Source organism: Pipistrellus kuhlii, unplaced genomic scaffold (assembly GCF_014108245.1).
Source record: "Pipistrellus kuhlii isolate mPipKuh1 unplaced genomic scaffold, mPipKuh1.p scaffold_m20_p_1, whole genome shotgun sequence".
Lineage (NCBI taxonomy): Eukaryota > Metazoa > Chordata > Mammalia > Chiroptera > Vespertilionidae > Pipistrellus > Pipistrellus kuhlii.
This window is the reverse complement of record NW_023425404.1, coordinates 132,345,405-132,359,598: the sequence shown is the minus strand read 5'-3', so window position 1 is coordinate 132,359,598 and position 14,194 is coordinate 132,345,405. Positions and strand designations below refer to the sequence as shown.

General features: G+C 36.5%; 1 protein-coding gene across 1 annotated transcript in view; it reads left to right on the top strand.

The window, feature by feature from the left end:
• The first annotated feature begins 36 nt into the window (after positions 1 to 36).
• GSTCD (glutathione S-transferase C-terminal domain containing) overlaps positions 37 to 14,194 on the top strand; it is a 96,610-nt gene continuing 82,452 nt past the window's right edge. Inside the window, exons 1-3 of the mRNA XM_045589269.1 lie at positions 37 to 173; positions 10,364 to 10,804; positions 12,036 to 12,509. Coding sequence (XP_045445225.1) covers positions 10,385 to 10,804; positions 12,036 to 12,509 — 894 coding nt within the window. The 5' untranslated portion in view covers positions 37 to 173; positions 10,364 to 10,384. The remainder of the gene's footprint in view (positions 174 to 10,363; positions 10,805 to 12,035; positions 12,510 to 14,194) is intronic.

Here is a 14,194-nt window from a genome sequence, read left to right as displayed (position 1 = left end):
ACACAGCAGTCTTCTGCCGGCCCCTGGTTCTTCCTGGCAGCGAGGGGTCCGCTAGCGAAGACTCCGGGTGCGGCCTTGGCATCCCGGCCCGGGCGGGGCGGGCAGGCGCAGGAGGCCTCCCGTGGCCGATCCGTCCCCGCACCCTCCCTGCCTGGCCGCGCGTCTGCGACCAGGTAAGGAGGGCGCTCGGGCCGCCGGCTCCGCGGTCCCCGCCAACCCCCAGCGCTGCTCTCTGCTTCCCGGGCGGCAGGGCTGACGCCGCGAGGCCCGGGCCGGGGCGGGGAATCAGTGCTCTGGCCTCCCTCCGGCGCCTCATTGCCCACTGACAGGTTCTGAGCGTGTGGGTGGGGGCTCCGGCCTTCCTCCGCGGGCCGGGGGAATGGAGCAGCAGCTTCTAGCCATTGGAGTCCGTGAGGCCGTTAGCCGGTTGCTCTGTGATTTTAACATCTCTTTTTTATCACGCTCTAACTTCTTTTCCATTGGCACTTGATTTTCCGTTCCAACCCTTCCTGATCGGAGAAAGCAGTTCTTTCTGTGGACACCCTGCGTGACAGTTGCTCCAAAGAAGGATGTGTTTCATTTTGAGCCACTTGCTTCTTCTGCACATCATCATTGTTCCACTTCTGTCTTAAACTTCAGCAAGAAGTTTGCGTTTAACTTGCACTAAAGTTGCTTAGGCTTTAAAAACGTTTACTAATGCACGTACTTCCCATCCGAACTCGACCTGATTTGGGGATTTAGGCGACTTGTTTTCCCCCCGTTTGTTTTTAATGCCAGGATCCCTGAATCCCACCGTCCCATCCCTGTCGTAAGTTCTTGAATGTCAAGGAAATGCCGGCTCTTAATAATATATCTTGTGCTAAATTATTGATCAAGAAGTTACAATACTTTTTCTAAGCTTATCTATAGAAAGTGTTTTAAGGATAAAAATGCAAAGGCTGGCAAGAACTAATGATGTGACATTGAAAACATGTAAACATGATCATTTAAATATTGTAAAAATAAATTATCTGTTATAAATACAACCAAGTGAGTTGCTGTCATATTTATTATTTATTAAATATATTTTTATTGATTTCAGAGAGGAAGGAGAAGGAGAGAGAAACATAAATGATGAGAATCATTGATTGGCTGCCTCCTGTCGCCCAGCCCCCCAGTGGAAATGAGCCCACCACCTGTTTATGTGCCCTTGACCGGAATCGAACCTGGGACCCTTAAGCTGAGGCTCTATCCACTGAGCTAAACCAGCAGCTAGGGCTGCTGTCATATTTAACAAAGCATTAAACTATAAGTTTTGTTTTTTTTATACTATTACTGCCTGGTAGGAAATATACACTACTGTACTCAGGATTTCCTTAAGCATGTTCAATATTTGAAATTGTGTTTAAGTTCTACCTGAAGGCATCATTTTAATAGATCTCACTTCAACAATAAGTCTGGAAAAACAGATTTGAAAATCATTTTATCAGCTCATTTATTTATTTATATTTCTAGTTGTAGGCTTTAAACAAAATCCAAACTTCTGTAGTAGTGGGCCCATCAAGTTGTTTGCTTTTTTAAACCTGTGCTTAAATTTGTAACTTCCGTATGACCTGTGATTTGAAATACGAATAAATACTGAGTATCCAGTTGGATTTTGTAACAACAATTTAGCAGAACTTGAAACTTTCTGAGGCTACTAAACTAAAACATCTATAGTATATACCCAGTTCTCTAGAATATATTGTTTTTAATCTTCAAAATAGCCTCCTGAATTCCGTTATGATTAGTACTTAAAATGTAAAGAGTGAAACCATTTAGATCATAACAAACATAGGTATTACTTGCTGAAGGAATTTAGTAATTTTATTTCAGGCTTGCTGATGTTTCTAACATGTTAGCATTTCATGCTATGAATCCCTATTAATTATGAGGTCAGGCCTAGTTAGAGGCATTATGATTCTCTGGCCACAGATAGACTCCCTGATTTTTCAGAGAAAAGATGACACACTTCTCTTATGGCTAAGGTTACAGTAAGATTTTTCACTTTTAAACATTTTTTTTCACTTCTAGTCTAGATAAGAATACACATAATTTTAATTATAGTATTTTGTTTTCTAGAACTTAACTATATGCATCCCCACATTACAAAATGTAATAAGCATTGAAATAATTCAGTTATTTTTCTTTTGTTTTAATATTTAAGGTAATTAGCTGCTACTTATCTTTGTAGGGGCAAACTGTTTGTTTTTTAAAATCTATATTACTGTAAGAAAATAGGGTGACATTTGCAACCAAATAGTGTTATTTTGTGAAATGTATAAAACACAAGCTAAGTTCTAATATCCATAATGTTGAGCATTTGATGGGTTTGGGGTTGGGGTAGTGGAGAATTTAAATGGTTTTAAATTTAAGTTTTAATTTCTAAGAAAGTAAAGAGTGAAATTTTTTCATACTTTTAAACTGTGATGAGCTATTTATTTTATACCATATAAGCAGTGAATATGAACTTAGGGTATCACATTTATATTCTATTTTGTGACTTCCTAGATATCAGCCTCATTAACTAATAGGTTTTTGTTTGTTTGTTTGTTTGTTTTTCAATATTTGGGGGAAGGGCAATACCTTCTTAGTTCAACACAGACCTCTTCTTGCCTTTCCTGAGAAGAAATTTGAAAATAGAAAGCATAACTTGAGCTTGCCCATCAAAATTTGTGTATTTTAGTCGTGTCAATAGATAAGGAATTTGGTGATAATTTATAAAAGAATAATAAATAGCTAATATTTATTAACTATTGTATAATAGTAATAACTTACTATTATAAAGAGGTGTTGTTTGTTTTCACAACACTCTATGTGGAAGTATTGTAATTATTCCTTATAAACGAGGAAACTAAGGCACAGAAAAGTTTTATTGTTTTTAAATATTAAGACCAGAATTTAAACCTGGTTAACTCCTTGTTATTCATTACTTGTAATTATTGGTGCATAAATATTCTACTTGCTAAGTCAGTATATAGAAACTAGCTTCCTATTTCTCTTGCCTGAAAACATACATAAAATCTTTTATGCTTTTTAAAAAATCCTCATCTGAGAGTATGCTTTTATTGATTTTAGAGAGAGAGAGAGAGACCAATGTGAGAGTGAAACATTGATTGGTTGCCTCCCAGAGGTTCCCCAACGTGAAGTATGTGCCCTGACCAGGAATTGAATCCACAACCCTGTGGAGGAGAGGACGATGCGCAACCAACAGCCACACCAGCCAGGGCTTTGCTTTATTTATTTATACATTTGGATGGTTTCTAGTTATTCTTTTTTCCAGTTCAGCCCACAGAAGAGATCTTATTTCTTGACTTTAATTTTTACATAGATGGCTATTAAAATAGATGGAGAGAAAGAATGGTGTCAAGAAGAATGGGGTTTATGTACCAAGACTAAAATTCTTAATAGTACTCTTATTACAGTGATTACTGATGTCATTTATGTATATCCATTCATTTCATTTTTTGAGCTAAATTTTGAGTACAGATCATTTAAGCATTAGAGATGTCATATTAGGTAATAAATGCTCTAAAGTAAAAAACAAACAAAAAAAACACAGGATAAGGGGCTAGTGAGTGTTCGGAGTGCTTTTTCAATTTAGGTTCTCAGGAGAGGATGCTCTGAGTTAATATTTCAATGAAATGAAGGAGCATACCACATTAATATCTTGAAGAAGAACATTCTAGGTAGAGGGAAAAGTAGATACAAAAATGTTCATGTCTGAGCATTGTTCCTTGGCATCTTCCAAGAACAGTACGGAGAACTAGCTGGAGAGGAGTGAGCAAGAGGGCAGAGGGGTGGGAGATGAGGTCAGAAAAGAAGGATAACTAGGGTTACATTAGGCCCTATATAGGCCGTGTTAGGATTGGATGGTTGTGAGCAGGGGACATGATCTGATTTATGTTTTTGAAGGATCACCCTGATTATTGTTGGAGCACTTACTTTTTTATGGAGAGTGGAAAAAATAGTTAATAGGCTTTTGCAGAGCTGATGATGATTTTGGTTACAGTGATAGTGGTGGAGGTGCTAAGAAGTTGAATTTGGCATATATTTCAAAGGTAGAAAGTAGGCTATGAGAGGGAATAAAGGAGTTGAGTTATGATCTTGAGCATCTGGGTGAAGGGTGTTCCATCTTACCTAAAAGAGGATTAGACTACTAAGAGAAGAGGTTTAGCAAAATGTCCAAGTTGAGATGGCAAGTAGGATACCGGAATCTGAAGCTCAGGGGAAAGGATATAGGTGAGAAATATAGGAATCATAGATGATATTTAAACCTCTGGCACTGGAGATCACCTACAACAGGCCTGTTTTATTGTGAGTTGTTGGTCCATTAATGGGTCTTGAAATCAATTCAGTGAGTACTAACCAGCGCTAAAAAACAAGAAGCACAGAGTAAAAATTATTAGCTATCACCCACATAGGAGATTTCTTCGTAATTCTTTTATTTCACTTTTATTCAGTGTATAATGAGTTGCATTATAAAATGTATTTCTCATTATGTGGCCTGACCAAATGTTTGAAAGCCAGGACTCAAAGGAGTGAATGTAGGTTGAGAATAGGGCAAAGCATTAAGCCAAGGGTCCAAGGAGTATCCAATAAAGAATCAGGAAGAAACTCTCAAAGTACTTACACCAGTGCTAAGAATAATAAAATACGCCTGCCTTTAGAATAGAGGGGTTTTTTTTCAGTGATTGCTTAGAATAACATAATTTCTAGTGATTTTTACTTTGGTAACATTATGTGTTACATTCTGTTGAGTTGGCTCTGCCTCCTGGTGACTGAATGAGTGATGTCCATCTTGTCTTGTTCTCAACAGCCCTGCTCAACTCCTGGAGACTCATGCCTATAGCTTCCTTTATGGAATCAGTCCACTTCATATTTGGTCTTCCTCTTTTCCTACTGCCCTCTATTTTCCCCATTAGTATCCTTTCTAAAGAATCCTGCCTTATGATTATGCCTAAAGTAGGATGGCTTCAGTTTTATTCTTGCCTCTAGTGATGTTTCAGGCTTAATTTGTTCTAGGACTCACTTGTCCAGCTTCCTAGCAGTCCAGGATATCTGTGTAGAGCTCTCTGCCAACATCTTATTCCAAATGAATCCAGGTTTTCTTCCTGTCCAACTTTTATACCTGTACATAGTAACTGGGAATATGAGGGTGTTGATGATCTTAGCCTTGGTCTCTAATGACTCATCTTTGCTCTTGGTGATCTGTCCTAATTCTTCTCTTGCTGCCTTCCAAGTTTCAGCATTCTCTTGATTTCTTGGCTACAGTCATTTGAATTATTGATTGAACCAAGGTAAGCAAAATCTTTAGCAATTTCAGTTTTCATTGTTAAAATTGAGTATTCTGTAGTTATGATTTTTGTCTGAATGTTCAAATGCAGACCTACTTTGACACTTCTTTCACTTTCATCAGACGTTGTTTCAAATCATTACTGCTTTCTGTTAGTAGAATGGTGTTATTTATACATCTTAAGTTATAGATATTTCTTCCACCAGTCTTCACCCTTTTGAGTCTAGACCAGTTTTTCATATATGTCCTGCGTAGAGATTAAACAGGGGATGAAATGTACCCTTGTCTGACACTGTTGCCTATAGGAAACTGAAATGTTGCTGCAATAAAATTTCAATATGTTTCAGTTTTTGAAATTTGGAGTTTACAGTTCTATTTACATTAGAAAAATTTCAATTCCTGAATGTTTTCAACTAAGATCCCATTATAGATTCAAATAAATCTTTTGGATTGATGTATGGTTCTCATTCATGTAATGGAAGTAAAATGTACTTTCAAGAATTGTGAAGATTATAAGTAATATCTAAAATTCTCTGTGCTTAGCACATAGTGGGTGGAAAATAAAATGTACTTAATATTATGTACAATTGTATTTTGTGTTTATTCATTTATCTATTAAACTCCTATTAAATTCCAGGCATAGTAATATGTTCTTACTTGAAAACAAATCAACTATTCAATGTTTTGTTGCAGTTTTTTGCTTTTTGTTTTTTATTATATAATATATAACTTATCTATTACATAATATTTAGTTGCTATAGATCCAGGCTTGATTTTTAAGCATAAAACTTTTTTATTTTATTTTTTTACTTCTGAAGAAATGTGCTTATTTTCAATATGTTTCTCTCTCTCTTTCTCTCTGTCTCTCTCTCTTTCTCTCTGTCTCTCTCTCTGTCTCTCTCTCTCTCTCTCTCTCTCCTGCGTGTGTGTGTGTGTGTGTGTGCACGCGCGCGTGTTAGATAAGAAAACGCCTATAAAACTCATTGCCCTTTTCGTATGCGAAATGTTTCAATTTGTCAACACCAAGATACTAATTAGAATGAGAATGCAAAAAAACCTAAATGCCTACAATATTAAAACTATGAGTACTTTGTTTATACTATCTTTGAAGATTTCCAAGTAATAAAAACAAGGCTTAAGCATTTTTAAAAAACTTATTTATCCCCCCTGTAATATTCCTAGCAAACTGGCATGTCCAGAGAGGAGATGCACACTCCAACGCTTTGTTCAGCTCCTAAACTTCATAGTTTTGTGTGTTGCTTCATTTCAGGAATGTAATATGGAGTAACAAGGGCTGTGTCCCAGAAGCTCTGGGGACCCAGGAGATGATTCTACAGAGCGTACCTATCTCTTTCAAAGCTCAACGACACAAAATTAACAAGCAAAGGAATTTTCTAGGTAGACATGGAGAAGGAAAAGAAGGATTTCTTTGCCTATGTTATTTATAAACTTAACGCATGTTGAAAAATTAGATATTGTAATACAAGCCCAAAACATAAAATTTGTACAAGTTTGCTAATACTTAATATTTATTTTAGGAATTACATTAGTGCTTTATGAGGAGAAATTGCCCAGGGAGGGTAATTTTTTTTTTAACTCCAAGATCATTAAGTAACATTTTTAATCTCCTAGGAAGAAAACATCAACATCTTTATTGGGAAAAATAAATTTTGTTAAGACTCAGTAGAACTTTGCATTTTCTCTCAGGCATCTCATTAATTTTCAGATATCTGCATGGGTAGATTATTACTATTCTATCTCATTGACATTTAGCATTTAAAAGTGCTTATGGAGAGAGTCGTTTATATAATAGGTAAAAGTCTGTTTTCAAGGTTCTTATGCACCTTAGAATTGACAAATATACATGAACCTTAATTTTTTAGGAAAATTCTATATTTCCTAAATCAAAAACTGTAACATAGCATGACATTGCTTTCCAGATGTTTTATTTGTTATTTGTTTTTTTTTGTTTGTTTTTTTTTAAGTGTTAGGACCAGTCTCATAATTACTGTTTCCTGGATTGCTGGGCAAATGAAATCTATCATGTTTTATTTCAAATCTGGTTCTTGAAGCATGTAGGAACTTTTTAAAAAAAAATATTTTTATTGTTGATAGTATTACAGATATCACCTCCCATTTTCTCTGCCTATACCCCATCCTCTCAGCCTCCTCTTCTCTCCCCCCACTCCAGCCCCCCCTAGGTCTTCACTATGCATTTAGGATCTTCTTTATAGTAACCCACTGTCCGAAGAAGACTTTAAGAGGATTGGCAAATTAGTCAGCAATAGATTTCTAGGGACAAGTTCCTCAGAGAGTGTCCATTTCTTAGAGAATGGTTTCTTTTGCCTCTGGGCTTTAATACTCTTTTATATATAAATCAGCTCTAGGTTTAAAAAAAAAAAAAGTAATTAAGCTCAGGGAAAAATGGTTTCCATGGGCTAAAAAGTAGTTGCTTTTAAATTACATGAAATAAATTTTCTAGTCTAAATAACCTTTTAAAGAAGTAGCAATCTATGGTGCATATGTGTTATGTTTTAATAAAAGAAATATAAAATAATAGAGATTGTTTGCATTATTAAGTGTTCTTTAAATACAATATCTTAGTAACTACATACATTTGTATAATGGATTATTATCTCTTTATTAAAAAAAAATTGAGAGCCAAAAACTTAAAGAGTATTTGACTATTCTGCTTTTGATTAAAAAAAAAAAGGAATTTAGAACATTAAAGGAAATTTAGTATGCTTAAGATTTCTTATAATTTAGGGTACACTAATATTTCCAATACACTTAACAGAGTTGCATGTGTACTTTTAAGGGCTTTTAAAATGAAATTTTCTCTAATAATACCATCTTTCTATTACTACATGCTTCCATGGTGATTGCTTTCAAAGAGTGCCATCTAGTGTTAATTTTTGAATTGTGATTTATGGATAAGAGCATGGGGAATTTTAGACCTAGGAAATGTGTAAATCAAACAAAAAGTTATAAATAACGAAAGTCTTAAGGATTATGTCTGAAAATACCATCAATAATTAGACCTCAAAATTGTGTATGTTTGCATCTTTAAAATAGCGAATGTGTAGATTCATCCATGCATTCATTCAATAAATATTTATTGAGTCCATGTATAATATATATAAAGTTGGGTCCTGTTTTAGGCATAGAAGTGAACAAAATTTCTAGTCATGGAACATTTTAGTTTAGACAGATAAAATGAATATATGGTGTCCCCAAAAGTGTATACACACACTTTGAATAATTCTAAAGTTTATTAAAATACATTTCATTTTCAAAATTGAGCTATTACCTATTATAGTGTTACATTTTGGGGAATACCCTGTAGATAGCATGTTGCAACAGTGATGAGAGCTATGAAGAAAAGCATAGAAGGCTTTTTTTTTTTTTTTTTTTTTTTTTTTTTTTTTTTTCAGGGAGAGTGTGTGTTGGGGTTCCAGATTTAAATATTATAGGCAGGGAAGATCTCAGAAGTTCTTATTTGAGTTAGTGTCTAAAGGAGATGAGTGTTCCAGGCACTGGAATCATCAAGTGCAAAGGCCTTGAGGTGAGAATGTACCTACTATCTAACAAGGCACTTTGGCTGAAGCAGTGAGCAATGGGGAGAGTTGATATGAGCTCAGAGACAAAAAAAGAGGATTAGATTAAAGAGATCTTTGTACACCATTGTAGAACTGCCTTTTTCTCTGAGTAGAATGGGAAGATATTGGAGGGTTTGAGCAGAGTAGTGACGTAATCTTACTTCATTTCTGACAGGATCACTTTGGCTGCTCTGTTGAAAATAGACTAGAGGGGGAGGTAGGATGGGAAGCAATGTTAGGAAGCAAATGCTATAATATCGATAGGAAGGTAGGTGATGGATTAGTTGCACACCCTCTACTAGAGATAAGCCCACAACTTGGGCAGGTGCCCTGACCAGGAATCAAACCTGATTTCCAGTTCAGAGGTTGATGCTCAACCATTGAGCCATACTGGCTGGGCCAAAATAACCTTTTTAGTGGGCTGGTTATGGAGGTGTGAAAGAAGAGAATTAACAATGACTCCCCGGTTTGCGCATAAGCAGCTAGAAGAAGGGTGTTCTGTTATCTGAGACAGGAAAGATACACAAGGAACAGATTTGGGAGTAGGGGAAAATAAGGAACTCGATTTTGGATATGTTAACTTTGTGCTATCTCAGTTATCAACATCTAAATTATGGGGAAACTCAATTATTTTTCTCTTGTGACACAGCATGCAGTAGCTTACCACATAACAAAACCCACTTATTTTGGGAGGATTCATTTCTCGTGAGGAAATAAATATATCCCCCTTGACTATTATGTCCTAGGGTCATAAATCAGAAATAGTGTGGGAGGATCAGCACTATCAAAGCTTCTCAAGGCTTATCAGCCCCAGATAACTCTCAGTATTCTTGGTGATTTCCTGTTTTCCATTCTATTCATGTCTTTTCCTCACCTGTAGTGAAACCTCAAAGTACTTGATGGGGAGGGATCTATTGGAAAACACCTGCGTTTGCTCATTTTATTTATTTATTTGCTTGATAATTGTCACCAGAGGATACTTTTTCCATTGATTTTTCTTGAGAGAGTGGAAGTGGTGGGGAGAGACAGAGAAACAGAAACACGGGTGTGAAAAAGACTCATTGATTGGTTGCTTCCCACACAGGCACCAACAGAGGCCGGAATGAGCCTGCAACCAAAGCATGTGCCCCCGACCAACCGGGAATCGGGAATTGGAGTCGAACCTGAGACCCTTCAGTTCACCTGCCAGCGCTCTAACCACTAGCAACCAGCCAGGCCGAGTTTGCTCATTTTAAAGGAGCTCGGTATAAAATCATCCCAAAGATTAGTTAATTGCAAAAATGGAAATTTTTGTTTTGAAAGCTATTTATTCAATGCAGGAACAAATTCATGTAGAATATTATCTATCACAAATCCTTGCTGATTTTTAGACATGCTTTAAAAATATTCATCTTGTAGCTTCTAAATTATTATATTATAAGGCCTATAACCACTTCAATTTATGTTTCAGCTGATCCAATCAAAGAAGAAAATGAAAGGCATTAAGAAAAGTCTTGCAGAAGAATATCTGTTCCTGGACTTCTCTCACCAAATAGAAGGATGCATTTTCCCACTTCATACATCTGTGACTTTATTTTTGTTATCATACTGTGACTGCAAAATCTTTAAAGTTTACTTAGTACTCAAAAGAGAAAGTACAGATGTTTCACTACTTAAAAATGTACTGTCACAGGATGTTGAAGTACAGATTATTTCAAAACAAGAGCTCCCACCCATAGTCCAGAATTGCTGTTTACCTGCAGTAGTAGAAAGACCAGACAGTTTCTGTAGAGCAGGACTTGCTGTTGTACTGAGACATATAATCCAGAAATCATATGAAGCAGACCCCTCGAAGAAGGAAGTTTTGGAACTTCTGGGTTTTAAAAAGACTTGCTTAAAAGCCTGTGCCGAGGTAAGTATAATATAATGTCTCTTTTCTATTATTCAAGCCATATAGTGATGACACATTCACTTAAACATCTAACTTTCTATTGGAAATTAGAACTTGATTTCCTTAAAAAAAAACAAAAAAAAAAACCTACACTAACCAATGAAATAAAGTAGCCCCTTATGTATGCCAATAATTCAGTGCAGTATTGAAAAATATGAATTTTAGATTTAATTAATGAGGCTTGGAGATATTTAAGAGAATTACTTTTTTTTTAATCTTTTAATTACACAAAGGGAACTTTTACATATGAACAGGGAGTTTATTTTTTATTAAGATATTATATGTGTACATACCTTACCAATCCTCCCCACCCCCATTCCCAGATATGCCCTCCTTCCCCATAGTTTTTCCTCCATTGGTTATGCTTATATGCATGCATACAAGTCCTTCAGTTGATCTCTTATCTCCCCCATATCTCCCTACCTTCCCTGCAGTAATTTGACAGTCCGTATGTTTCTTTACTGTCTCTGTATCTATCTTTTTGTTCATCAGTTTATAATGTTTCTTATTATCGATAAATGAGTGAGATCATGTGGTGTTTTTCTTTCATTGATTGGCTTATTTCACTCAGCATAATGTTCTCCAATTCCATCCAGGTCGCTGCAAATGATAAGAATTCCTTTTTTTATGGCAGCATAGTATTCCATTGTGTAGATGTACCATAGTTTTCTGATCCAATCATCTGCTGATGGGCACCTAGGCTGGTTCCAAATCCTAGCTATTGTAGATTGTGCTGCTATGAACATAGGGGTGCATATATCTTTTTTGATTGGTGTTTCTAGTTTCTTGGGATATATTCCTAGGAGTGGGATTACTGGGCCAAATGGGGGTTCCATTTTCAGTTTTTTGAGGAAACTCCATACTGATGAACAGGGAGTTTAAGTAGCAAAGTGGTTTGGAAACCCACTTTTTTTGGGTGGTGGTATACTTTAAAAGCTTTGGGAAGTAAGGATTTATTTAGTAAGAGGATACAGGTGGAGAGCATATATTCCAGATACATGAGTGCTAAACCTCCATTGTTTGATGTTAGCACTTCTGAAGCACTGTAAATGTCTTCATATAGCATAATAGCCTAACCCTGGAATGGTTTACATCAAGACAAATTCACTAAGCCAGCTTTATTTCCCAATAAAAAGTTATTTCCTTCAAGCTATGTTGAAAGTAAAGAATTATTTCATGTTTTACTTTGTAGGTTAGTCAGTGGACCAGGCTATGTGAACTCACCATCCCTTTAGCTATTGAGAATTTTCTCAAAGAATCTTCTGAGCAGCACCCCAGCATCCCTGCAGAAATTCTACAGCTGGAGAAAAAGCTTAGTGAGCCTGTTAGAGTGCACAACGATGACAAGCTCCGTCGGCAGAAGCTGAGGCAGCAGAAGGCTGCCAGAGTGGGGCCTTCCGGTTTCAAGGAAAAAACAAAAACGAAGAGCAAGGCCCAGAGACAGGAAACATCTGATGCGTCGGACCCTTTGTCCAAGAGCCTGGAACTGGAAGTGGCATTCTCAAAGCTTACGGTACAGGAAGAACCAGCTGCTCCCACCAGGGAACCGGCTCACATAAGAAAAGCAAAGGCCTCTGACCTGCCCCCTCTGGAGCACGTGTTCGCAGAAGGCCTTTACTTCACTTTGACAGACATCGTGCTCTTGCCCTGTGTCCATCATTTTTTGGTAAGATTGGTCTGGAGTGGGTACATTACTGTGAGTTTCAGTGTATAAAATTACTTAAGTTTGAATCTCAATTCCACTTGTCATGATTGTTATGCTCCTGGGCAAGTTATTAATATCTGTCTCCATTTTCTTCTCTGTAAAATAGGGCTAATAATAGTACCTATCTAATAGGATGAGTGTGAGGAATAAATGATAACTTTGTGTAAATCGTGGACAACAGTGTTTGGTACATAGTAAACTCTCAATAAATCTAATTATCATGACTTTAAATTTTGAGTTGTTAAAATATTATCTATCAATTGTTATGATAATTAATTTCAAATTGCTATTGTGATTCCCTTCTAATACTAGAGGGTTCCACTGTTAAAGCACCTAAAAGTCTTGTCCGCTAGCCTGCCCTGTGATTGAGTGTCGACCTATGAACCAGGAAGTCAAGGTTCAATTCCTCGTCAGGGTACATGCTTGGGTCTTGGGCTCTACCTCTAATGTGGGGCCTGAAGGAGGCAGCCAATCAATGATTCTCTCTCTCATCATTGATGTTTCTATGTCTCTCCCTCTCCCTTTCTCTCTGAAATCAATAAAAATATATTTTAAAAAATAAATTAAAAAATAATAAAAGTCTTGTCAGCTGTATTTTATAATTAAGTAGTTACTTAAAACACTAATTTAATTATGTTGTTATTAAATCAGAAATATTTTATCCTCATCTGTATGCCTCTCTGTTGACCATAAAATTACATGGAAAGTTTTATTTTCTACTAGGGGCATGGAGATATATACATTCCCCCACTCTCCCTCCCCTCCCTGTATGGAGGAAAAAAGATCAAGGTTAAAATACAATAACATCAGAGTGAACATGGGAAGCTATATCTCTCTGCAGCTTTCCAGTTGGTTTTCAAGAGCTGCATTTTTCCTGGTTTGAAGTATATTACCTTTTCCCTACTAAATAATCAGGTACCAGATTTCATTTTCATTATATATTACCAACATTTCAGGTATCTCTACTGACAGGTGAGAAAATACTTCTAAGGAAAATCTATATATTTGGAGGCCAAAGCTTCACTAAGGTGGTATTAATCAATTGGCATTTTCTTAAAGAACATTTCTCTTTTCTTCAAAATGGAAATAAGATTGGAAACCAACATAACTTCTGAATTAAAGGATATTAAAAAGTTTCAGGAATTGTTTAGGTGTTGATTAGTATTTTAAATGTCATATGTATTCATATTTTCCATTCCGAGGAAAAAATATCTTTTTGTTCCTTGTCAACGTAAATTCTCTGAAGACTGACTTCTCCCCTCTATTACCAACTTCAGTCATTAGAGCAATCACTTGTTACATGTTATGAAATACTGTTGATGGTCTGCTTGAATACCTACCAGGGGCCCGCAGAGGAGTCTGATCCGGCCCGCCAGGTATTTTGGGCAGTGAGCGCAGCCGAGGTGTTACAGTAGGAATTAGTAGTTCATATAGTCCGGCCCTCCAGCTCTCTGAGGGACCGTGATCTGGCCCCCACTTTAAAAAGTTTGAGGACGCCTGATACTTTCTTCTAATGTCATAAAAGTTGAATCAAAGTGGCACATCCATGAATTCATTTGAGAAATTTATTGAAATCCTACTATTGTACTTACTATAAGCACTGCTGTAGGCACTGGGAATATCATGATGAGCAAGATAAATAAGGT